Source organism: Nannobrachium achirus, assembly GCF_963921795.1.
Source record: "Nannobrachium achirus genome assembly, chromosome: 8".
NCBI lineage: Eukaryota > Metazoa > Chordata > Actinopteri > Myctophiformes > Myctophidae > Nannobrachium > Nannobrachium achirus.
In genome coordinates, this window is record NC_137817.1 from 36,232,361 (window position 1) to 36,258,671 (window position 26,311).

General features: G+C 42.5%; 2 protein-coding genes across 4 annotated transcripts; both read right to left on the reverse strand.

Annotated features, from left to right (window-relative positions):
* Nucleotides 1-184: 184 nt before the first annotated feature.
* Nucleotides 185-9,950, reverse strand: scarf1 (scavenger receptor class F, member 1; the record flags this gene model as incomplete). The annotated part of the gene is made up of 11 exons (XM_080731630.1): nucleotides 9,850-9,950; nucleotides 9,044-9,105; nucleotides 8,695-8,796; nucleotides 7,469-8,009; nucleotides 6,776-6,994; nucleotides 6,177-6,305; nucleotides 4,514-4,620; nucleotides 4,237-4,372; nucleotides 3,197-3,315; nucleotides 1,593-1,730; nucleotides 185-1,332 (listed from the first exon to the last, which is right to left on the reverse strand). Exons 1-11 carry the CDS (start codon nucleotides 9,945-9,947, stop codon nucleotides 185-187), a joined length of 2,799 nt encoding a protein of 932 aa, XP_080587756.1. The 5' UTR covers nucleotides 9,948-9,950.
* A 2,042-nt stretch (nucleotides 9,951-11,992) lies between these two features.
* On the reverse strand, nucleotides 11,993-26,118 carry rilp (Rab interacting lysosomal protein). Of its 3 annotated transcripts, XM_080731694.1 has the most exons (9): nucleotides 25,369-26,118; nucleotides 23,852-23,981; nucleotides 20,660-20,781; nucleotides 18,837-19,022; nucleotides 18,181-18,332; nucleotides 17,247-17,369; nucleotides 14,787-14,873; nucleotides 14,459-14,512; nucleotides 13,144-13,222 (listed from the first exon to the last, which is right to left on the reverse strand). In XM_080731694.1, exons 1-8 carry the CDS (start codon nucleotides 25,756-25,758, stop codon nucleotides 14,464-14,466), a joined length of 1,239 nt encoding a protein of 412 aa, XP_080587820.1. In that variant the 5' UTR covers nucleotides 25,759-26,118; the 3' UTR covers nucleotides 13,144-13,222; nucleotides 14,459-14,463. The 3 variants fall into 3 exon arrangements, with proteins under 3 accessions (XP_080587819.1, XP_080587818.1, XP_080587820.1); XM_080731693.1 differs by lacking the exon at nucleotides 14,459-14,512 and having other exon boundaries at nucleotides 11,993-13,222; nucleotides 23,852-23,978; XM_080731692.1 differs by lacking the exon at nucleotides 14,459-14,512 and having other exon boundaries at nucleotides 11,993-13,222.
* Between the last annotated feature and the right edge of the window lie 193 nt (nucleotides 26,119-26,311).

Genomic DNA, 26,311 nt, shown 5'->3' on the forward strand with positions numbered 1-26,311 from the left:
TTGACATAGATTTAACGGCATATAAGCCCATAACTCTTTTAATGTAGAAAGAACTTTAAATAGGCCAATAATATAATCTGGATTTATCATATCTGAAATAAATGCAAATGAGATAAATGCAGAGTAAGATACCAGCTCTGCATTTAAATGATGCCTGCTGTTTAGATAACATTAATGTGATACGTTATAAATGTTTGATCATGACATTCTCATAGCTGGGCTCATCATTCACGCTAGCCATGACACCTTCGTTAGCAATAACTTCACTGAGGCTTTCACCATCCATTCCTGGTTTCATAGTTAGTTGCCTGCTTTCATTTTGTTCAATCTCAGAAGCACTACTTTCTATTCCGCCCGCCACAGCTGTCACCTGTGACCCTGTGTCAGCTAATGTCACCTCTGGCACACTCTTCAAAATGGACAGTGGTCTGGTTGGAATGCCATCTTCTGATGGTGGAGAGTCATTAGCACCAACTGTGCTGTTCACATTGGCAGAAGAGTGCTTCTTCCTACTAGGCTTTCGCATGATAACCTCGCCCGAAGGCCCCCCTTGTTCCCAGACAGTAGCCCGGGCCCCAAGCTTCCTCCTGGGTGGCTTAGTGATCCCTTCAGCCACCTTAGCCTTGGGCTTGCTTGTCTCCTGATCTTTCTGTCTCTGGAGGCTGCCTAGCCGCCGTAGCATAAACTGCACAGGGCCCTCAGAGGTAGTCTCCACCTTGGATACGGGCTTACCCGCCTTACCCACTGTCACATACACTGTGGTGATCTTATCGGTGGCTGGCTCCGCAGTGTGACCGCCCTCAGGGGCGGATGCTGGCACCTGGGCACCTTTCCGTGCAGCAGTGTTGGACATGGTGCGTCTTCTCCCAGCAGCCCCAGGGGCTTGTGGAGTGGCACGGCACGGGACGGCTGAGTACCTGTTTGCTTCATGGTCTGTCGCCTCACTCAACTCATGGTTGTCCTCGCCTTTGCCATCGACATCCTCTTCTTCACTCACCGCACCTTCAGCTCCACCCTCTTCCGTGGATCGCGCAGCACTTCCTTGAGCTTGCAGGGCAGAGATCATGAGAACACCCCACGGGGACTTGGGCTTGGTACGCGGCGGCCCAGGCGGAGCACCCAGATCCTGGGCTGAGCCACTGCGCTCTTTAGGACTGAAACGGGTGCCCTCGGCAAAGGAGACAGAGGGCCGCTTAGACTTGGCGATACTGGAGGTGCGTGGGATGGCGAAAGGCAGGGCCATGTCCTCACTGCTGAAGCCTGAAGGGTCCAAGAACATGTTGCATTTGGAGCTCATCTCTTGGAATTCACCACCGGCCACTGCTGGGATGTCTGTCCAATGGCAAACAAGAGAGATGAGAGTTTAACCACCTTTGGTCTATTTTGGCCACGTCATTATCATCATCATTTTCAAAAAATATAAGTAGTGAAAATAGCAGATCTACAAGCTCGCAACATGACGCAACGTCTTGTGAGCTTGTAGATCTGCTATTTTCACTATGTTTGAAATAGAGCTTACACAGACAGAGCATGGAAGGAGTAACATTACAGTGAGAATAAAGAGTAAACGTTCTGTTCCTCTCTATCCTTACCCTCCCTTGGGGGCACACAGTAGAGCGCCTCTCCCTCCTCTTCGTCACTTTCAAAAGAGGAGCCCTCAGTCGCCCAGCCACAGGACGGGGGCTCAATGAAACTGTGGTTGAAGGTCAGCTCTGGGTCATGGTGTGATACTGTGGGGTGAAAAGATGGAAACCAGAGATGCAGTGACAAAAATGCTGCTGATTAAGCAAGGCTTTGTTTTAAAGAGGCTTAAAGGGGAATTTCATGTAATCTTTTTAACGTCTACTCTGGCTTTTTGTTTGCTCCCTGCACAAAAGTGCAGGGAGAGAGAGAGAGAGTGTGCGCTCATGCGCGCGCGTGTGTGTATGTTACTAATGCTTGTGTTATTGTTTTGTATTACATTAGACAGACACTCATACAGTATAAGTACAACCTTTAAGTACAATTGTTTTCCTCTGGAAATGTACTTTCTATTCTATTTAGCCAACATTCTCTCTGTCTGTGGTCCATACCATACTATATTAAAGGTGATACACCATGAAATTTCACTTCCTATTTTAAAACCTTTTTTTGGGGTCCCACTAGCACCTTCTATCCTCACAAAGTCCCATTTCTGACCGTTGTGTCTTTCTCTGGTTTTGAGAAGGTGAAGGTTAAAAGTATCCCACGGGTTCTCAAAACAGGCTGTTCAGATTTGCTGCCGATTGTGACGTCATCTGCCGATTGTGACGTCATCACAAAAAAAAAAAAAAAAAAAACATTTTTTTTTCAAAAACATTTTTTTTTCAAAAAAAAAATTTTTTTTCAAAAAGATTTTGGGGGGGTGGCGCAGTTCAGGCCAAAGGTGGTACTGCAGTTGAAATGCTCTGAGAGCCATTCAAAAATGAGAGAGGCTCTCTATTCAGGAGTGGTAATTTAGCCTCAAACCTTTTGAAAAAAGTTTTTGGGACATAAACAATATGACATAAATACTTTTTAAATGCATGGTGTATCACCTTTAAGTTGTAACAGCTTATGCTGCCCAATATGCTTAAAAATCATTGTTTGAATTTTGAATACATAATGATAAACTAATAAAGTAATGGAATTTGAAACCTATTTAATCGCAAAATATTCATCTGAGGCCATGTATTTTCTTTCTTCTTCCTTCCATATTTAATTGAGCTGCACTTTACAATAACCCTGTTCATGGCAAATTAAACAGAACACTGTTTATTAATTAATAATAAGTATTGCCAACTTTTGTTTCTTTTTTCATATCTCCAGCTAAACTCTTGACTGGCTGACAGTCTTGTTGAAGTGAATGAGCTACACCTTCTAATCGCTGAATGACTTGATCTCCAGACTGAGCTGCTGCATGTCAACCAGTAGAGGGCAGGGCAGCTCGCCTCACAAACATTAACACTTGTGTATTTAACAGTGGTTCTCAACCTGTGATCTACATGCTCAAAACACCTTGCAACATACAAAATGTAATGCATCAACTCTTAGTGCTCGTCAGGGTGGGGGGTCCCCAGTTAAAATATGATTATTTTGCACCGCCTAAAAAGGTTGAGAAACACTGGTTTACATCAGAGTAGGCCTACTGGGACCGGTTTTGGGTCAGGGAAGCGTGTTGAAGAGACATCAGACTCACCTGTGACCCGTGGCAAGCCAGAAGACCAGGCAGAGGCACAGGGGAGAAAGGTACTGATATTAGCCAGAACATTATAGACATGATGTTTCATCCGAGCTGATGTGCCGCCATCATCCACCCTAGGAGGCCAAGGAGAGGTCAGGTTATTAAGGTAAATGACTGTATAGTAGTAGAGCAATTTTAACCAAAACACATCAAGAAGAGAGGACATTCTGCTAGATGGCTACATTGAAGTATTAAGTATACAGGAGGTGGTCAACTCAGAATTTTAAGGACCAGATAGTCTAATGTCATAATGCATATATAAGAAGAAAGAAAATCTAAAAAATCTAGTGAATTCAATACTAACCTAATCTAATACGGAAACATATCTGGCTAGACCTGAATTAAAGGAATAGGTCACCAAAAATGACAATTCTGTTATTATCTGCTCAATGAGAACCTGTCTCCATGTTTACATTATTGTATATTTTCGCCCACTGTGCGATCATTTTATTTCAGAAATCTTTGATTATGACAATGGAGTCATATTATGATATTTATTTCTCGTTTTGGAACTCAAAGTAAACATTTTGTTTGGAGCTGCTACAAAGTGTTGCTTTTTCACCCAATCCAGTCCTAGGGGTTCAACGTGGAAGAGTGTCTTTTGCAGGTCTTTCAGTCCGAGTGTATCAAAAAAGCCACTGGGTTAAGGCAGCGGAAGCTTGTGATTGGCTGCGTGGAGGTGCCGAAAGTCGGGGGGACGGAGATACACCTAAACCTAACCTTAACCCTAACCTCAGTAAAACTAATGCTGGTGAATGCTAACCAGGTGAAATGCTAACCTGCCGACGCTGGTGAATGCTAACCTGGTGAAATGCTAACCTGCCGACACTGGTGAATGTTAAACTGGTGAATGTTAAAATGGTCAGACCAACGGTGCTTAACCCAGTTGCTTTTTTGATACACTCGGACTGAAAGACCTGCAAAAAATACTCTCCCGGTTCAACGTAGCATTACTGCCAGAGTATAATCTAATAAAGTTGACTGAATGTACATACTGTAGATGAAAGAGTGTTACAGACCTGTCTTTTCCATCAGTAGGACCTCCTCCACAACACAGACAACAGCAGAGTACAGCCAGCAGCACCAGAAATACTGGCACAAGCACACCTGCTAGGATAGCCCCACGACCACCTGACATATATATAAATACACATACACACATGAATACACACACAGAGTAGGCCTACATGTGCAAAAAAACACCTGATTAAATACCAACGGAACCATTGAAAAAGACACAGATGTGGATGGATGGAGCCGATGGACACATACTGTTGGGGCAAACACCAGTAGCTGGGTCACAGCTGACACCTTCTCCACAGTCACATGCAGAGGAACAGTTGAGGCCATACTGGAAGGCAGGGCAGCTGCTGTTGCAACTAACACAAAACAGAGGAACACTTACTTACATCACAGTAAACCTGTGAGAAGCTATAACCAGCTCTCGGTTTGAGGTTGAAAATGTTGAACAGGCTAGTTCAGGGTTCCCCAATAGGCGGGCTACTGTCAGGCCCCCACCAACCCCAGTAATAAGGGTGGTATAAGAGCAGCAACAACACTAGTATATCGTCGTTGTCAGGTGGAAACCTCATATCTCCAAATTTGTATGTTCTTTTGCAAAGTAAAGCCCAGCTTCATCATTCAAGGCCGTCTCACAAAAGTAGTGAAAACAGCAGATCTACAAGCACACAACGCCTCGGTGTGTGCTTGTAGATCGGCTGTTTTCACTAAATCATTTTTAAAATGCTAAATGCAAAACGAACGGTTTTGGACATAAAAGATTTTCACCCGACAACGACGATATCTTAACTGTCGTTGGAGTAGCAGGAACGCCACCGTCACCCCTTGCAATGCTGTGGCCCTCGGCTTGGTACCCTAGACATAATTCGGCCCTTGGGGAAAACTAATTGGGGAACCCTGGGCTAGTTAATAAGTAAGTAGTAAGTCTTGCAGAGTCATGAGGCCCATAGGGCAGGAGCCTATCTCCTGTTTCTGTAGCGTGGATGCTGGATGATGAAGTAAACCCCCTGGACATGACTCCAGTAGGTTGCAGGGACGTACCCCCAATCCAACCCTTGATGCTGAGTGCCAAGCATGTATATTTAATTACAGAAAAAAAAGAAAAGAACACTATATTGTGTGGACTTAGTGAGGGTCAATATGACCTAAAAGTGATGACAATATTTAATTGTTGATGTTTGATATGTCTCAGTTGTTGTATATCCCCTAAACTGTCTTTATTACTCAACTCAGTGTACTATCATGTAAATTGAGAGACTGTTGGAGGATACAAAGTAAATATTGTTTAGTACTGTATATCTAATAGATTATTATTCTTTTGTTCATTAAAATATATTGATCTGGGAAATTCCATATTAAATTTATACCATGTTGACTAAATATGGATTATTCTGTCATAAACTGCATTTTCTATGTTGGCAGTTGTTTAGCCAATAGAGACTTTATAGCAGGAGAATGAACTTCAATTTTCAAATTATTGTTCCAAGAATTCCTCCGAGGAAATAGTGCCAACTTAAAATTAGTTACTTAAAACATTGTTGTGCATGCCTAGCCCTGAAGCAGTAATTCACTTTGGCAGACTGTTCTGACCTTTTTGCGAGTCCAATCCAGGATCAGACAGTCTGCACATTAAGCCTCTATGGGAATATGCTGTCATTATAATTTGAAACAGATAAAATATACAAGCATGTACCTATAATATTTACAGAATCTATTGTTCTTGTATCAAAGTAAAACTAAAAGGCATATGTTAATCAAAACTAAACTGAGTGCGTCTATAAGTCTGGGTTGCCTGAGCAGCCAACACTGACTGTGCACAAAAGATAATCAAAATAACCAACCAAAGTATAATATTCCTTTAGGAAAAGTCTGTTTAGTCAGCTCAGCGTGTCTGTTGCTTTCTCAGCCCTCTCACCTCTCTCCCTGAAAGCCAGGCTGACAGACACATCTTCCTGTCACATGATGGCAGTTACCATGGAAACATGGGCCACAGAGGAAGCGGCAGGCGTCTCCATATGTCCTATCAGAGCAGATCTCCTCACACCTGGGAGGAAGAAACAATAATCCAATTCAAAACTATTCAGCTCTTACTGTGTTTAGGACATCCTATTCTATTCCTTCTCGAATCCTCAAAGCTAATCTTATTAAAGATAGGAGGTTATGGTTAGAGATAGTGGTAGAGATAAACTTACATTACAACCTACTTACGGTACTTTAGTATGTGCTACAACAACCATACATTTTGTTTTCTGTGAAAACCTTTCTTCATGAGAGATTTTGGGGGGACTGACGGTGTCAACATTGCAGAGCATTTCCACACAGATTGACAGAAAACAATACTGTCACATGGGATGTGGGATATTTAATATGTACCTTAGCTGCAGTCAAATAGGATAGGACAAAAGGTATAGATCTATACAGTACCTCCCAATGTATGAATAAATTAATAAAGCGCCTTGAGTACTTAGAAAAGCGCTATAAAAATGCTAAAAATTTGCCCACACACAGACACACCTTGGTCCAGCCCATCCAGGGTTACACTTCCAACAATCTCCTGTTCTAGGGTCACAAGTATCACCACGCTTGCAATTAGGACACTTTTTCAAACAGCCATCTCCATAGTAGTCGATGGGGCAAGGACGGTCACAGCGTGGGCCATTCCACCCTGGCTCGCAGGCAGCGCACAAACCATCAACGGGAGAGCAAGGTTGGCCATCTTTACAGTAACCACAACTATGGACAAAATAAAGACAAAAATGAAAAGTTAGCCACAATAGCAAACATAATCATAAGTACACAGCAAACTGCATGAATCTAAAGCTACGACGAATCAGTATGTTAGAGTATGTTAATGCAATTTAACTAGTACATCTGCAGTGGTTACTCTTTCAGGTGTATACAGTATATACTAACTAAACATCCTAACTCCATGGGATCCTCTAATCCACTCAAACCACCTAACTCCAACTCCACCTGCTATCTCCACTTGAGCTGGATTTTTGGTAAAGTGATGATAATAAGGACACATTCAAGTATCCGAAAATCTATAAAGTCCACCATGATGAGGCAGTATTGTGTTGTTCTAAAAACGTATTTTTTTTTGTTCTTCTTCAGACGACTCAGCGCCGTCCGAGTTATATCCCGGTAGGGACAGAATGGTGAATCATCATCCCCCCTTTTCCCCCTGTAACACAAACGCACACTTACCTCATCTTACACCCACTGTCATACTTGCCATCTTCACAGGGCTGATTGCAAAACACACCTTTGTACCCTGGCAGACACAGGCAATGTCCATTAAGTGGGTCACAGCGGCTGTGTGTCAGGTCACAGTTGCAACGTCTGTCACAGGTGGGCCCCCACCAGCCCTCCTGGCAGTCACACATTCCCGTCCGCTGGTTGCACTGGGACATGTAGCAGCTGCAGCTCAGGCTACACTTCTGGCCCCAGTGGCCTGTGTGGCACTGACACCCACCAGTCAGCTGGTCACAGGTGGCACTCACTGCGCCCCCGTTGAAGCACTGGCAGGGCTTGGCACACGTCGGACTCCACCAGCCCTCGTCGCACGTGCAGTTGCCGTGCACAGGGTGGCAGCGCCCGTGGCGGGTGCACTTACAGGTGTATTGGCAGATGGGACCCCAGCGGTTGGCGTTGCAGGTGCATTCACCGGTGGCAGGGTGGCAGCGGCCATGCGGGTGACACTGGCACACTTCGCGGCAGTCCGGTGCCCAAAAATCTGGCGGGCAGCCTAGCAGAAACAGGCAAAGCAGCATGAATGGTTGCCATTGAGCAGGACACGTTGCCTTGCATATGCACTAAAGCGGAAATTAGACATGCTCTAAGGTTCTCAAACTTGTGGGGTCCCCAAATTATTTTGCGGGATCCCCAGATGATTAGCTTATTAATGTCATTTCTTTCCTCACTCAATGGTAAACAAACCAACACACAGAATAAGTGTATACAGATGTAGCCTATCTGCACATTTATAAAGTGACAATTTAAGAACTTTCAAGGCCGTTTTAATACCAAACTGGCCAAACTGTCAAATATTAAGTAAGCAAGAGGCGAACACATTGTCAAAATATGCTCACAAAATTGCGAGGCGTTATTTTCACAATATTTATCTGTGGAACCGAGTCACATTAAATGTAATACCTACAATTCCAAGTGCTTGTCAGGGTAGGGGTCCCCAGTTCAAATATGCTTATTTTGGGGGTCACAGCTTAAAAAAGTTTGAGAACCCCTGCTCTAAAGGCTCTCTTAAAAAAAGGAAAACAAAACATAACAGTTTGATGACCCAATTAACTTTTTTTCCCTATTTTCTTTTTTTCATTTTATCATGATCACTTACACACATGCAATTTGTCTTGTTTAAATCAAGTGATGCTAGAAGACAACTTGTGTAGTGTTTTAATTGGTTTCCTGCGACTCACGTGTTTTGCAGTGGGCTCCATAGAAGCCAGGTGGGCAGCGACAGACACCAGGATACACACAGAGCTCATCTTTCTGGCAGGCTTGCTTGCCCTCACACACAGCTAAACACACGCACGCAGAGTCGCAGACACACGCACGCACGCACGCACGCACGCACGCACACACGCACACACACACACACACACAAATATTGAGAAGCCAGGAAACACAGCAGTGAAACTGCAGCATAACCTCACTGTAAAAGTGGAGCCACATGGACCTTTACAGGTCAATACTTGGATTTTACTGTGCAGTTTGGAAGTAGTAAAAACATATTGAATATAATATAGTTTTTAAAGTGGAACTCACGTATCGTGCAGTCCTTTCCTTCCTGCTTCCATCCAGTGCAACATATCAAGGTAGATGGGTTCCTATGAATTGGAGGGGTTGAAGGAGTAGACATCATATGTGCATACATCTGCACTGCTAACACAAGAATGTAACAAAGGCACCCTAGTTGATCCACCAAATGCCATACTTCAATGTCAGTTTACATCATCAACATCATTCTTGCATCATTTAGGAAACGTAATGCAAGGAAGAGAAATGGCTTTAAACAATAATATTAAGCTTTCAATTGCCTTTCTGTGATTATTCATTCAGTGGTTGTGTACAACAATGCGTTCAATCAATTAATAATTAGAAGATCTGATATACTGTATACAAATTACTTAGACATGCTAGAGAAGGGTTTCCCAAAGTGGGTGCCGTGATGCCCGTCAAGAGGTGCCTTAGAATAATTTGATATTATTTGGGAATTCATCAATATCAATATCGCTTATATGCTTAGTAAAACCTGATTTGCACTGTACTTGATGAGTTCTTTTTCCATCTACGGCCAACTCTCTTCACCAAAAATAGCAGATCTACAAGCTCACAGTGCGTCACATTGTGACGTGTTGTGAGCTTGTAGATCGGCTATTTTTGGTGAACCTTCCCCCCAGAATAGGTATGCTGGGAAGTGGTTAAACTTCAAGTAAAAAGTTATTTTCAGTCAGTTCTGATGGATATATACTGTATTTCTCCAAAATGATGTAATATTTTATAAATGAACAGTGTAATTCAGGGGTGCCCTGGGTCAAAAAGGTTCGAAAACCCCTGTGCTAGAGCCATACCTGAGATTTTGGCAGACGTTTCTCCCATCAGGGTCTAGTGTCTGTGTGGAGGCCAGAGAGCAGCAGAGAAAAACACTCACAGCTGCCAGGAGCCCCATCTCTCTGAAGACGTCCTAATCCTAAAACCAAAGACCTAAGCAGTCCTACTCCTAACCTCAAAAGCAATGACTAAAAGCCCTGCTCTGGTCTCTTGAGTCAGTACGTCCAGCTGTGTTCTCCACACATCTCGTCCTCCTCTCCTCTCTTGGATCAACTCTTTTTCTCTGCCCTTTTCTTCAACGTCTCTCAACCTGGTCACCTCCAACTCCAAAAAGGACATGGAAGTCAGTCTATCATTCTTTCAAACCCTCCACCCTTTCTCTCTATCGGGTGTGTGCCTTGTGGCTCCCAGTGTAGCCCGAGAGGTCCAAGCCCCCATGGATTTCCTCTTCCCATATCCTGGGGAAGTCAAAGCCACTTCCTCCTATTCAAGCTGACCCACAGCTTTTTAAAGATGGGCGCGCGCGCACACACACACACACACACACACACACACACACACACACACACACACAAAGTACATTATACAGGCAAGCATGCATGTGCACACATAGACACGTGCACAGTAGTATTCACCTTTCCCAGAATACTTTTCAGTGCCTAAGAGGGGAGTTGCTTGGAATGAAGTCATAGTGGTGAACCCTTTGCATCTCCAATGAGTCATCAAACATCAAATCCGGAGTGTACATTTAACCCTGAAAGTGTGGACTTTACTGTACAATTATCATGTAAACTTGACAGTATCATGTAACCATGATGCTGACCCTGATACCAATGATCAGTACAGACACAAAAATAAATCCCTTTTTTTAACCGATTTGGTTCCCAGATTGAGTATGGTCTAGTGCATCACAGGAATGGGACCACCTCTTTGTTTGCCTTTGCCTTTTTATTCAGAGATTTCATGTTCATGTTCATGCACAGCACACGCACGCACGCACGCACGCACGCACGCACGCACGCACGCACGCACGCACGCACGCACGCACGCACGCACACACACACACACACACACACACACACACACACACACACACACACACACACACACACACACACAGTTAATAAAACTCACAATTGCATTTGAAATAAGATCTTTAATCTGGTTTTGTTGCCCAAAAAAACTTTTCATAACAAAAAATAAACATGTTTACAAAAATACATTGTACACACATATAATGTGTAGGAAAATATGCAAATATGTGACAAGGATCAAACATTTTCTCCAGCAACAACTAAATGTCTGCAAACTTTCTTTCACTAATGTGTACCACTATGGTTTGTGAAGTGGAGGAGAGGTTTCAAATCAAATGTATAGGCCTAGATTGGCGTACAACCATGTTCATCGCTGAAAATATTCATCTCATGACATGGTCGTACAACCAAGTAGAAATTAGCCAATAAGACACAGCTACTGTGTTGTGTGTGTGTGTCTGGCAATATAACGTAATAACTAGAAAGATGCAATTCTAGGAAATATGCGAGTGTTTTGTATTTTCCCATTCAGTTAAAGAGGTTACTTTATAGTAACTTTGAGGAAGCAGCAAAAACTGCTTTTAGCCAATGAGGAGGCTGCATAAAGGTGACGTCAGGAGAAAGCTGCTTCTTCATTGGCTAAAAGTTCCTCCATAAACTTGGAAAAGAACAATAGTGTGTTTCTGCAACCACACTAATTACTGTATAATATATGGTTTAATAGGGAGGGACAGAAGGAAAACCTACTCACCATCGCTCATTTCCCCAAAGGAAACACAGACACTTCCTCTAGAAGTAAAGAGACCTTATTATGCAGAGACTGGTGCCCCAGCAAATGCCACACGAGTTAACAATTGATTGTGATCTGCTATTGCAGAAATAACTAGACCAGGTCAACCTGGTTGTGCCAGACCCCGGTTCTGCCAACCCTCTGGGCCTATAAATTTAATGGTACATTTATAGGCTGTCTGTCCCTTTATAGGCTGTCTGTCCCTCCCTCATGTCATCATCATTTGTGACATCATTGTGACCAAATATGGAGAAAAGAGGGAGGGACAGACCGACAGACAAAGCCTTTTGCTTTGTCTGTCGGTCTGTCCCTCCCTCATGGGAGATAAGGAGAGAAGCCTACAAAGCCTTATGTAGGCCGACCCTCTGGGTCTGGCGGTCAACCTGGTTGTGCCAGACCCCGGTTCTGCCAACCCCCTGTCTGTCATCATCATTTATGACATCATGCCTTTTGTAGGCATGTCATCATCATGTCATCATCATATATACCCTTTATATAGAAAACCCGGACAGACCGACATTTGCTTATGTAGGCCTACCCATTTCATGGGTCTGGCAATCATTTCAGGAGTGAGGCCAAATACATACAAATACTTATAAAACATAGAATCTGAGTCAATACATGAGACTCTCAGAATCAATACATTCAGTATGGGGGAATAATACAGTGTATGTATTCACAGTTACAGAATAGACTGGGAATCAATGGCAAGCTGCAGCTGACTAAGTGCTAAATGTCGTTAGTCATGACAAATTATACCCACACATGGGTACTGTCACAAAAATACCCCAAGTTAAATGATTAGTTCAAGTTAAATGGTTGGTTTTTAAAATATACTTTAGGTTAATCGTATTCTCAATGAACCAATGCCCTCTTGTGGTACAAAAGTGTAGTACTGATTGGTTCCACTACAAGTTTCATTTCACAATACATCATGGTAAATCTTTGGTTTATACATTATTTCTTTCCCTGTCTATACACAATCTCACTGAGAATAATTTGTGGATACATAAGATCATAGCTAAGGTATAACCCTAACCCTCTCTTAATACTGTGCAACAATACGTATGCCACTGCTGCCGATAATCACATAAAAGAGAAATAATATGGAAGACAGAACAGTGAAACTACAGGATGTGATAGAAAGTACGATAGCAATAAAAAGCAAAGAAGAAAGATAATGGTTTCGTTTGAAGCATGAAGTGCAATGTCACTTTCACTTTCCTTAAACTCCAAAAGAGCCCACTTGCTTAACAACCTTTAAAAGTCTTAAAATGAAAAAATACATTTTAAAACCATATAATAACCGCATATCATTTTCAACATAAAGGATAAGGAAAAGGTTACAAGAAAATGAAAGAGACTTTTCTTTTCAGAAAAGCAGAAGGCAATGTAGGGGCACAGTGCAGCAGTGCAAGAGGAATACACAGAGAAGGCTCACATACAGCCGTGGGTTCAACTCAGCTCTCCCCGTTCACCTCAGAGTCTCCAATGATCTCCCAGGCTGAGGCGGAAGTGCTCATGTGGTTGGGGCTCCGGCTGCTGCCTGAACGCGTCAGGAAACCAAAGCTGTTGGCAACAAGGGAGATAAGACACGCCTGAGGTCAGAATCTACTGCAGAGGCCTATAGCTAAATATAGGTTAGTTATAAGCATAGGGGATATCACAGATCTTAGAACCGAAGTGGTGTCAATCTCTTGACTGAAACGGAGAGACTTAAAGAACTTTGCAGATGATGACACTGTTTGTGGTGGTGTTTGCGATTTTGGATGCTCAACCGCATTCTCCACTTGTGTCATTTCCTCGTGCCTTAGCCCCGCCACTGAGCAAGAAGGCAAGGAGGAGAGGCAAGACAAGGATGGAGGAATCGATTGGGTTAACTTTAAGGAGCGATAATGCTCCTTGCTCAGTCCACTTCATTTTGAAGTGACGGCAATTACTTATGCTGTGTCACACAGCTGGAAAGATTAATCACCCCGGATCCCAGAGGGTTGTCATGTGGAGGTGGAGAAGGAATACGTCACGGGAGAAAGGAAGGAAAACACTTATACGTAAAGTATTCAGATGAGATTACACTTCTACAAAGACATGAAGGATACACTTCTTCATGTATCCTCACTGATCCCCACTCCAAGCTGCTGGGGAGCCTCCTCTCTCCTCGCTCTCCACTCCTTCAAAAGTGTCTGGCTGGAGTATTGTCTTTAGTATTTAGCTAGTAGTGACTGCACGCCATATCCATGGTGCTGAATCAATGCTAGGTTCTCTCAAAATGTCCTTCTCAATACACTATCAAACAATCAATCAACTTTTATTTCAGGGCAGTCAGGTGGCGCAGGGGTAAATTACATTGCCCATCACTTCAGTCTAGGGGTTTGAATCCACTGCAGTGCACCTGGCTTGCAGAGCATCTACAGTATATGAAAAAGTTGGCAGTGTTGAGGGGAGGTAAGCAGGTTAAGGAGGGCATACTCCTAGGCTGAGGCAGGGAATGTAGAACAGGAGTAGGATGGAGGAGCTACATCCTCCCAGTGGGGGCTCTTCACTGGCAGGTTAGCCAGTAAGGGGCAACAGCAGTGGCAAGCATGGAGAAAAAGCTGTAAAAAGAATTGGCTACTGTATCGTTAGCTCCATCGTTAGCCGGCAAGCTGAGTTTTCCCGCTAAAAGGCTAAGATATGTTGTCCGCCAACAACAATGGGTTAGTCGTTTAGCCAAATAACCAGCAACCAGCAAGAGCGGACCTCAAATGAGCACTAGCAGAGATAGTGTTTAAGTTAAAACAATGAAATACAATTAAAGTCAGTCACCTTCTTCATATTCTTCCCCTGGAGAGGGAGAGCTTCTGTGTACTTCCCTGAAATCTGAGTCACATAATTGTGATGTCACCAATAGGTCAAACCTATTATAGTCCAAGATGTGGTATGGCACCTTTAGCTTCAGCATAAAGCTGAAGGTACTAACATGTTCGTAAAGAAGATATGTTGGCGACTTGGAATTACCTATAAACATTTTGTTGTCAATTTTATTATTCATAGATCCTTGCATTCTCTATTTGAGGGTAACATTGTTTATATGCATTTAACATCAACTTGCACTTTATTAAACAAGTTGGTGTGTGTGTACTCTTGTACTCACAGATTTCGGATTCGAGATTCAGCTGGTCTCCCATCGGTGCTGTCCTCTTCTGTCTGCTCAAACAAAGGACCCTTCTCTTCCTCATCACTGGAGGTGGGGACAAATGAAAACCATAATCATGAAAAGTGTGTGTGTGTGTGTGTATGTGTGTGTGTGTGCGTGTGCGTGTGCGTGTGCGTGTGTGTGTGTGTGTGTGTGTGTGTGTGTGTGTGTTTGTTTAGCTGTGTCTGATAGACCGGTAGCCCCTGAGCTAAAGCTACAATCCAGGACATATTTTAATTAATACAAATAGTATTTAAACCAATCTGTAAGGTTTCACCTTGTCAGATGATCAGACATAAATTCAATGCAGGGTATAGAACTGGGTGAAAACCATTTGAAGGACCAATTGCAATAGATACACAGACAGACCTCTAGTTTCCTGGGGTGCACTTAACAGGCAACTACTCAGCGCATTGTTTTCTTCAAGTTGAATGAACTGAATTTCCTCAGTGGCAGCAACAACATTCCAAATATGGAATGTCAATCTCAACAGTGTGAGCCAAAACGGTTTCTGTGGATGTCATGTTCCTGATGTGGGTGTGTCAGCAATATCCCACTCACAATGTGCAAGTTTATCTAATGACATCACATCCTAAAAGAATGTAATGGTTTTATGTGCTGAACAGTAAAGGAAAATAATATGTTTTTACCAGGAAAATTCAAATAGACAACCTAAAGTAAAGGCAGCTACACTGTACGACTTTTAAAGTAGTCATCATGTTTTTACACTACGTATATGATTAATCGCCGACAATTGAGCACACACTGCAAGACATTACACCAGGATGCAATCTAGATCCCCATTTGTGTTTATTCCAATTCATTTTAACCGAAGTCTCACGAAAATGTGCAAGCCTAGGCTCCCGTGATATATGCGTGAGACCGACACAGGACGCTATTGATTGTCATTAAATAATTATTTATTTCTCTGTATGTCTCCATCTCTCTCTCACACACACACAGGAATACACAGGATCTAATGAAAACAAGCCCTAGGCTTTTCCGGGTTATCCTTTTAGCATTCTTTTGTATAATAAAGCTGTGCCACGTGCCTTTTTTTTGCAAACTATTACTTAAGTATTCAATCAATCTCTCTCTCAATGAAACAAGTCAACCAGCTTTCAGCAACTGTCATACACGGTGATACAAAGTATTCCCTATAAAAATAATAAAACCTTGGCTGCAGCAGCTGAGGAGTGCAAGTGTTCCAAATGTTTTATAAAAACATGCACAGTTTTGGGACTTTCCTGGTGCTGCTGCTTTTATATGGTAGAATTTAATACACCCACACCCAAAGTGATTGTATAATGTCCACTCTGCGACAGAGACAAATATATCAAACCTGCTAGATATCTAGAAACGCTCGAGAAGGCATCACAACTATTATCGCGACTGGATCTTCTCGCAGTGCACACAAAGCCCGATCTTGGATCAGCTCAAGGGTTTTGTCAGCGACCGCCAAAAAAGGTCCCCCGACAGCATAATTGGACCATGTATGTCTTGTAGTGTGTAGTAGCCCTAGGACACGTGCACAGTCACGTGTATGGCAGGGGTGACTGACAGTCAGTTACTGCCTGCAATAAACATGCAGACTTAACCACTTAATTGGTCCCCAGGGGTCCTATACTTGGCTGCCTCACTTTTTCTCTCTATACCAAATGTATTTTATTTATTTGAAGTTTAAAAGATTTTACTTTTATTTAATGACAGTCAATCTAAATGGCAAAAAGAAACTTATCCATCTATATCTACTGGCTAAGACACACAGACCAATAATGACATGGCTAAATTAAATGCAGTAACGGCCAGTGTTCGTGTATCTTATGATGATGCTACTCTGGATTATATTACTCTGGACACCAGCATCACTGTAAGAAATCTGGGCATTATTTTTGATCAGGAATCGGATATCCGTTTAACTCCCACATAAAACTAATTTCACAGACTGCCTCTTTTCACCCACAGTACATACAGTACCTTACCTTTGCAAAGATCTGGCACATCCTGTCGCAAGAAGATGCAGAAAAAACTAGTCCACATATTTGCTACCTCGAAGCTGTACTTTTTTGTTGTGATTTGGTGCTATATAATATAAATAAGGTTGACTTAGTGTGGGTTGTTTTCATTAGATCCACCTTTTCAGTCAGATACTGTAACATCCACTGGTACAGCTGCTGTGTGGCAAATCTGCAAACCCTCACTTGTGCTGCAGATGATCATTAACAACTGCCGTCCAGCCGACAACAAGACGCTACCATCCACTTCAGTTGAGAACGATATTTTGTATCTTTATCGTGCCTGGTGGGAATGACGCTTTACTCTTACCACCCTTAAACTTTGTTGCTTCTGTTGTTTTGAAAATGGGAAGCGAGAAAATAATAATAAATCTTAAGACCAGAGGCAGAGTGAGAGTCAGACCTGCTGCATTCATCCACAGGAATTCCCAGCATCTTGGCCTTGATAACCGTCCTCTGTTTCCTGATGGTGGAGCGGATAGCATCTAGCAGGAAGCCAGGACACTTCTCATCATTTAGGATCTCCCTGCGGACAACACAAGTAATATAAATTTGATGTACAAGTACAACACAACACTAAAGCCTCGATCAGAGTCGGCTCCGTGGTGGAAGGCTATCCACCGCGGTGTAGTCTTTTTGAGTCATGAAACTACAATGTTACGTCATTCCTCGCGGTGAAGAGCTTTCCACCGCGAGTCCCGACACATCTCTCTGTTTTTATTATCAGACAGACAGGCTCTTCACCCCGTTCACTGATTGGTCGATCTAGACCACTCAGTCACGGTGAATAGGACTCCACCGTGACGGACTATGATGGCCTTCACTTATTTTCTGACTTGATTTGCGGTGGATAGCTCTTCACCACAGACTCTGATCGAGGCTTAAGGCATCAATCTCTCGAGACAAGAGTCAATGATGGCTACACAGAAAAGGGACAAGTTGGCAGTCCCTTTTCGTGACGATGGCTAGCCAGATTGCTAAGGCATAGACACACGGTGGAAATGCCAGACAATTAAACGTACTGTGCAAATACTTGAATGGGTGTCTAATACCTCCCTCACATATTTTACATCATTACATGATCATGCATCACTCTCAGTTACCATGTAACACTTGTGTGGTCAAAGATACATGAATACAACAGATGACAAAGGATTCCATTTACTATTTATTTATTGGGATGTTTGTCCCTTTGCATTTATTGTTTTTAATTTCCTTTGCCATGTTGGATGTTGGATACACATTGCATTAATTCTATGCCATTGTAACAACCGTAAGTTATATGGGATACCATTATAGTTTAAATGGCTAAAATGTATATAACCCCCCACCCGCACCTCTGGTAGTAGTTCAGCTCCTCTTGGACCAGGAACAGGTTGGTTTTGAGTTCATTCCTCTCGTGTAGTATGTCGCGTACCTCCTTCTTGGTGAAACAGGGTAGGTCGGGATCACCTGCTGTCTGCTCCAGAGACGTCTGACGTGGACTGGACTGTTGAGAGTTAAAACAATGGTCAGTCTGTGCTTGATGCAAGGTTGAGTCCAAATCCCTAGCTTGCACAGCTTACCTGTATAAGTGAAAGAGAAATGCACAGGGATACAATTTAAGATAGGAGAAGGAAAGCTCCAATTTATTCAGTATTACCAAACAATTGCTCTACCTTTGAATTCAGAATTGAGAGAGACACACACAGGTCCGCGTCAATATGCCGATGACCTAAACCTAACCTTAACCCTAACCCTAACCTCAGTAAAACTAACGCTGGTGAGTAGTTAACTTGCCGACGGGGTGATTAACTAACCTGCCGACGCTGGTGAGTAACTAACCTGCCGACGCTGGTGAGTAGCTAACCTGCCGACCGGTTTAGGCCGTCGGCATATTGAGTTCTTCCCCACACACGCACGCACGCACACACACACACACACACACACACACACACACACACACACACACACACACACACACACACACACACACACAGAGTGCCGTCCTTACTGGGCTACTAGAGTTGGCGTTTCCCCGCTTAGATTTGAGGCGTTCTATCTCCTTCTCTTTCTGTCTGAGGTCAGCCTCCATGTCAGCCTTCTTCTCCGCTGCGCTCGTCAACTGGGCTTGCAGGACGTTCTGTCTGTGGCGTAACTCTCCATTCATCTTCATGAAACGTTCCAGTTGCTCCTGGAGCTGTGGACACAAAAACACCCCAATACACGCACACACATACATACGCATGCAAAGAATTCATGCACGCACACACACATGCACGCACATACACGCACACATACATCCACACACACAGAATGTATCATGAGCACAAAGATCCTCCATAAGCACCACCTGTTTAAAATCTGTTTGCCAGAATTGAATCTCTTAATCGGTCTGCCATGTATGTCTTGGATGAACAATGTACACTGTTAGGATATGATATGATCAAATAGCTCTCAGACACACAGTATTTGTGTAATAACTATGAATTAAATGATTAGTAATTATAAGTTGAATGATTGAAAGGAGTCAGTGCATAGGATTTTGACTTAAACAGTGGTGGAGGGGAGGAATGCAGGGCAGAGATGACAGAAATTCTTTAAAACAAAAGCTAACATTCACTTCAGGTTAGAAGGAAATCTCCTAGGCATCCACTTGAGCAGACAGAGTTGCTGGATAAACAGTGTGGTTTATCCAGTCTAACATTCACAACAGTCACATGATCTCAGAAGAAAAGAGTAAATCATAAACAAACCCACACCCAGTAGTTATACTGTTTAAATCGTTACACGACAGCACATGTCTCTCTCTCTCACATTCACACACACACACACACACACACACACACTCACGCACGCACGCACACGCGCACACGCGCGCACACGCGCACACACACACACACACACACACACACACACACACACACACACACACACACAGCACCTGTGTTTAAGGTCACTGCCGTGCCTAGACTTGTCCCAATTCCAAAGTGTGGCTCATCCAATATGTATCTATAGTGATTATGTCAGCAATTACTTAGGGCATTTCGAGTAGGGCATTTCCCACTCTATTCATTTCGGCTCACGTATAGGACATTTTGTACGAAATGGCACTATATGTGACACAACACAAGTTAGAGTGCTGAAGTGTATCTGTGGGTTTTATATATATTTAACCAATGAAAATATTAACAAAAGCTAACTAATAATCCATCCACTGAACAATAATCCATTTGAACACAGGTTATTTTTTTCCATTACCTGATTAGCAACAATTTTGGACATATAAGGTGGAATATGAGGAAATGTGAATTGGTGCAGGAATGTGTAATAACGTGACAGTAATAAAAGGAGTGTAGTGTCTTAGGAGAGGTGAGTCAACAAGGCAGATAGAAAAATAGGTCACCCACCTTTGTAACATAACCATGTGTTTGATAAGGTGTTCTTTCATTGATACCAATGTTACATGCATTCCTAACAGTCTCTTTCCAGTTTATCAAGTCCAGTGTCTACCGGGATGGAGGAAAGCCATAACAATCAACATCTAGAACTACACAGAGTTCAAGTCACCCATCCAATTTTGTTATCAGGCTGAAACCTTGTATATCCATATTTCAAATGTTTATGTTTTTTTTCTTCTTCAATTAATGCCCTACTTCAGTGTCCTGCAATACTAGCGGAAATAGCCAATCGAATATATAAGCTATAAATCTATAAACAATGGAAAGTATTAACAAGAGCGTGCAACAAAATAATAACTAGAAAGTTTCCACCCGACAGCAAAAATATGCATGTGTATGTTGTGCATGTCTGTGTGCATTCTGAGTCTGTCCTTACCGCTTCCACCTCTTTGGAGACCGTGGAGATCTCCTGTACCTTGGCCCTCAGCTCGTCACGTTGCTTGTCCACCACTTCCTTAAGCTTCAGCATAACCTCTCTCTCCTGTCGTTGCACGCGATCTGACACACAAACACATGGATACCTCTAATGCAGTTGTCCTCAAATGTTTTAATGTCAAGGACCCTCGTAATTCTGAGACTGATCTTGAACGAATGCAATGCACCTCTATTTGTAGGGTCTATTTGGAACCTCCTAAAGGAACCCTGAGGAACCCTGGTCCCCACTTTGAGAACCACTGCTATAATGTTTAGTTTGCACCAATGAAGCAAATTCAATGTTTTAATATGGTTTCTTTGGGATGTTTGGTGCACAGCTGTTATTATTATTAGAATGTTGAATAACGCCATTGGACTCACTTATAGCCGATCTGCAAGGTTTTATGACAAGCAAAGAAAATATAGTTATTATATAGATATTTGAATTGGACCTTTTCTGGGAGGGAAACTACATCCGCGGGATGTTCACGCAGGAGAGGAGAGGAGGCCTACACGCTGTCGTCGTGAAAGTCTGTGACTCCACGTTGTTATTGTTCCAAACTTCCATCCCGTCCATCCAAATTACTCCCCCCCCCCACTCCTCCTGTATTGCAGAGGCATCTATCTGCGTTTTTCTCTTTTTCTTTGTTGTGACTCATCACTCGACACAAGTCACTTCTTTTTTTGCACATACTTTTGGACACTTTTTTGGCTCTGCACTTTTTCTTTTATTTTCGGCTAAGCATTATTATTATTGTCTTGGTGCAAACACTTATGCATACTGTATATATGTGTATATTTTTTGTGTTGCACTACGTTGAGAAGTAGTTCCTAATGTTTGAATGAATGGACAATTGTAAGTTCTTTGAGTTTGCATTATGCTTAGAAAAGTCCCTTAAAATTGCAATCCTTTACAGAAACGTTAGTACTACTTTTTTGTTGTGTTCTGTCTCGACACTTATTTCAACTTAATTGCTCTGTATGGTTGATTCCCCTGTATTGTTGATTCTTCTTGTTTGCTTTTGTCGCTCGGCTGTACACAACAGTCCTTTTCTTTTTTTTCTTACTGTCCTGTAACCTTAAACTGCTGTGCCTTCTGGGTAACTTAATTTCCCCCTTGGGATAATAAAGGTATCTATCTATCTATCTATCTAGGGAGGCAGAATGAGAACCCAATTCGGAATAATTTGTTATAACACAAGTACATAGCTGTAATTCACCAGACATAACATACAAAATGTAATTTAATGAACACTGCAGCTTTAAATAATTAAATCATCTATCACAAAATTAGCTCTCAAGCCAGTCTGAGCTAGATAGTAAATTAGCCATATCATCTAATAATAATATAAAGTAAAGCAATATTAAATGGCTTATATAGCATCTGAGTCTATGAGAATGGTGATCTCTGTCTGTTGACTCGTCTCCAGCTGCTGGAGTCAATTTAATAATAAGATGTTCTCCCAAATGTCCTCCTTCAAGCAGACATGCAATGATCAGTGTAAAGGCCGTCACAGCTAAATAGATGACTCTTGAGAGCAGTAGTAATTAACTACCACATGACTAATAGTCTAACTAATTTAGTTAACAACATTCAATTAAGTAAATTGTTGTAGAGATGGAAGCTACAGCATTGGCTGTCCCACATATCTTAAGAAGAGGGTCAACGTGCAGCTAGGAAACTGTAGCACCTGAACAGACAGTGCCCTTTCACAGGGCAGGGCACTCCCATTGCAGGAAAGTCCCAAATGCCCAGAGCACAAATAATGTAGATAAATATAGACCTAGTCCAAATATACAGAGTCAACATCAGAAATACATTTGAAATTCACTCGTGGATTTCAGGACTCTGGTCACTCTCACTTCACAAATGAATCACAGTATAATTATGTCAGCATTTCTCTGTTACCTCATGTCCTAACAAGTATGAGTCAGCAGAACAACTCCATTCTCGCGGCTCACATTACACTGGAATGGTTTCTGTTTAGTGCTAAGTGTTGGTGTCTATTATTTATGAGCAATGAATCTAATTCACTGGTTATTTCCATGATTCTCTAGGCTCCTGTAACAGAACAGGAACCTGTAGGAGGAGGTAGACTGTGACAAGAGGTATTGGAACTTTAGGTTAATGTCATAACCACTAAAAGGCCTGGTAGTTATAATGTGCTGCTGAATTAAATCTGTTCATCAATACCATTATAAAACAATATTGGTGGAGTGAAACGGATGTGATTGCTCATTACATTTACCAATTAATTAGTCATTCAAGCAGCATTACAGGCCTAATATAACAGACTCACCCACTGCAAATGTTGATGTGATTACGGCACATTGTAGACTAATTGTTGGAACAGTCCCAATGTCAAAACATTAACCCTGGATTTCCCCAGCCTAATGCCTCATTCACACTACAGATATATAGTTGAACGTTTTGCTTGGTAATTCAATGTAATCTCAATGGAAACCAGCTTTAAAGGCTGGGCGTGTCGGCTGTCCTTGGAATCCAGCCTTTAAAGCTGGTTTCCATTGAGATTACATTGAATTACCAAGCAAAACGTTCAACTATATATCTGTAGTGTGAATGAGGCATTAATACCTTAAAACTGAAGGGGTACGGGAAGATTCCCAGTAAGAGACAGAGATTGAGAACATAACTATTGTGGGACATAAATGTTTCAAATATGATATGAAATGAAAATGTGTCATTTTTGTGGAGCGGCACAGTTGGGCGACAAAGTATAAAATTGAACATCACTGTGTGCTTCCTATGCGCTCAACCCAGCAAAACATCTATGTCGCTTTAGATTTTAGCTTTGGCTATTAAAAAAATAGCAGATGTAATCACAGCACAGCACACTGCACAGTGCCGAGCTTGTACGTCTGCCATTTTTTAACCTTTTTGAACCATCTTGAAAGTGTTTAAAAAAGTTTAATAGAAATACGAAAAAGTTTGAGAACTAGTGATTTAGAAGGCATTTGTAGAATGATAAAAATATCGTTTTAAAAATCATTCTCAACTGAAGTGGATGGTAGCGTGCTGTTGTCGGCAGCAGGACAACAGGACGGCAGTTGTTGTTAATTATCGTTATAGTTATCTTTATCGTGCCCGGTGGGAATTAAGCTTAATGGGTCAATGAACAGGTACTGTACGTACCCTCCTGGGCATGGCTGCCCCTCAGCCTGCTCTGAAGCTCCTGTCTCTCCTCCTGGAGCTGCTGCACCTGAGCCTGCAGGTCCTCACACCTCCTCTTCAACTGCTCCTCCTTCTGCTGTGCCTCCTGCTGCTGAGGGGAGGAGCGCTGACTGTCAGTGGGGACTTCACAGTATTTACGGAGCCCTTTATTTCTTCAGTCCACTGTTTTTATTGATGTTATTCCTTAGTCTTAAAAAGAAAAGCTCCCGCACATGGTCTTAAAATGCAAAAAAGGCTTTGATGGGAATACACGTTTCGGTCTGTTTAGAGTCTAAACAGACTGAAACATTGTGTAGGCCTATTCTTGTGTTGTCTAAACTTTAGGCCCTCATCAGGCTATCTTTATGTCTTAGCCTTTCCTTAGTGTTTTGCCTTTTTCCCAGAATTAAGTTGTCTTTGGGTACTCAGAAAAGCGCTATATAAATGTAGCTATTATTATTATTATTAATATTTGATATTTCACATAATATTGTAAAATGTATGATTTCATGTTTTTTTTTTTTTAAATGTCTGTAATTAGGCCTAAATCAATCTTCTGAATAACACACATCAATAGGCTTTCCCACACTGCATTAATAACAGTTGAAAATTGATAAGGATGAACAGAGCTGTAGGGCCTACTACAGTGCACTGCCTTTAATCAGATTGAGAACCATCATGTGAGGTAGTAAGGTACTCCTGACTGTCCTGAGTGAGCGGAAGTAATATCACACACCACTTCCTCTGTTCATGATGGTAAATCGTTAACAGTAGCAGCAGCAGGTCAGGTGCATCATCATCATGGTATTGAAGAAGGAACCTCAATACTGGAAATAGAAATGCATCAAAAGCCCCTCTAGAATCTCTAGAATTCCACAATGTTTTCGCTGCATTGGTGGACGCCTGGACGGTGACTAACCTGTTCAGTACTTGCCTGGCAATCAATCAATGTCAAAGTGACATTTGACACGCATGAAACACAAATAAATAAGAAGACTACTGTACACTTGACTGGCGTCAACAACAAGCACGTGTAGGCTACTGTCGCGTTCGTTCAGACAGTTTTATTTGTAGGCCAACGTTTAATTCCACAGACAGACAGGGGATTAAAGGCTTCCATAGAGTTTAGGGAGGCTATATGGCGAGAGACACCGTCGTACGAGTAGGCTACGACTTGGTAGGCTACGACTAAACATAAACAACATGGCTTTAGTTTCCTCACCCGCACTGGTGTAAAGTACATTTACTCAAGTAGAGTAGACAACTGTACTGTCTGTACTTGAGTATTATTCTGAGGTATTTGTACTTTACTGGAGTATTTCCAATTTCCAATTGGCTACTTTTACTACTAGTTAGTTACTCCATACATACATCACGGATCCAAATACAGTTACTACTGTACTACTACTTACGTTGCAGACAGAAATTATAATATTATAAAACATACACCCACTTTAGGCTTATTTATTTGAGTGCTTTCCCCACCAGTGACTGCTCACCCGTATTTCATGCTTCTTGTTGCTGGCCTCCTCGTCCTTGCCAGCGCGCTGCTTCTTCTGCTGCTGCAGCTGCAGCGTCTCGAAGGTCCTGAGCAGTTCCTCTTCCCTCAGCTTGTGAGCGTGGTTCCTAGAGGCAAAGCTCTCCAGCAGCTCCAAAACCTTGACGATCCGGGGAACGAGACCCGCGGCGCTATCGCTGCCGTAGCCGTCAATGAGCCTCTCTACCTCGCCACCGATCAGCTTGGCGATCTCGTAGACGTCGTCCACGGTGAGCGACGTGAACGACCTCAAGAAGCAGCCTTCTGTTGTCTTTTTCACCTCTGATGATGAAGGCTTGTTGTTAATGTCGTCGGTGTTGTTGTCGCTGATCGTCTCGCACATTGTCTCCATTTCTGCGCCCCAGTCAGCAGCAACAGCAGCAGGGCAGAGTCAGACAACAAGTGCGCTTTATTATCATTCGAAACCGAGACTACATTTACAACCGCGTCGAGCCTCGAGGTTATTGTTATCCGTAAAAGCGAGCGTCTCAAATGACAGCGCGCAGCATTCTGATTCGTGAATACAAAAACACGAACTTGATTTAAAAACACTACTGAGATAATCCCATGTGCGGTCGGTTGTTGTTACCCGCTCAGCAACACAAACTGGAACCTGACACTTTTCTCCCGGCAACACATCACCCGGTTTGTTTTGGTGCGGCAGTAAAGATATAGAGCTCACAATAATAAAAGAACATCGAGTACAAGGCAATGCACTGTAGCAGACTGTTGCCTCAGCCCTGCTGTATGTTGATCGCTGCGTAGAGAAGAGAACCCTCCTACTTTTCTGACCAATGTAATAAGAGCACTACTACATGTTAATGCCAGGTCGACCATACTTTAATCATAATGCATGAGAGAGCATGCAAATTACTTTTCCTCTAAAGGCAACGCAAATCAATCAG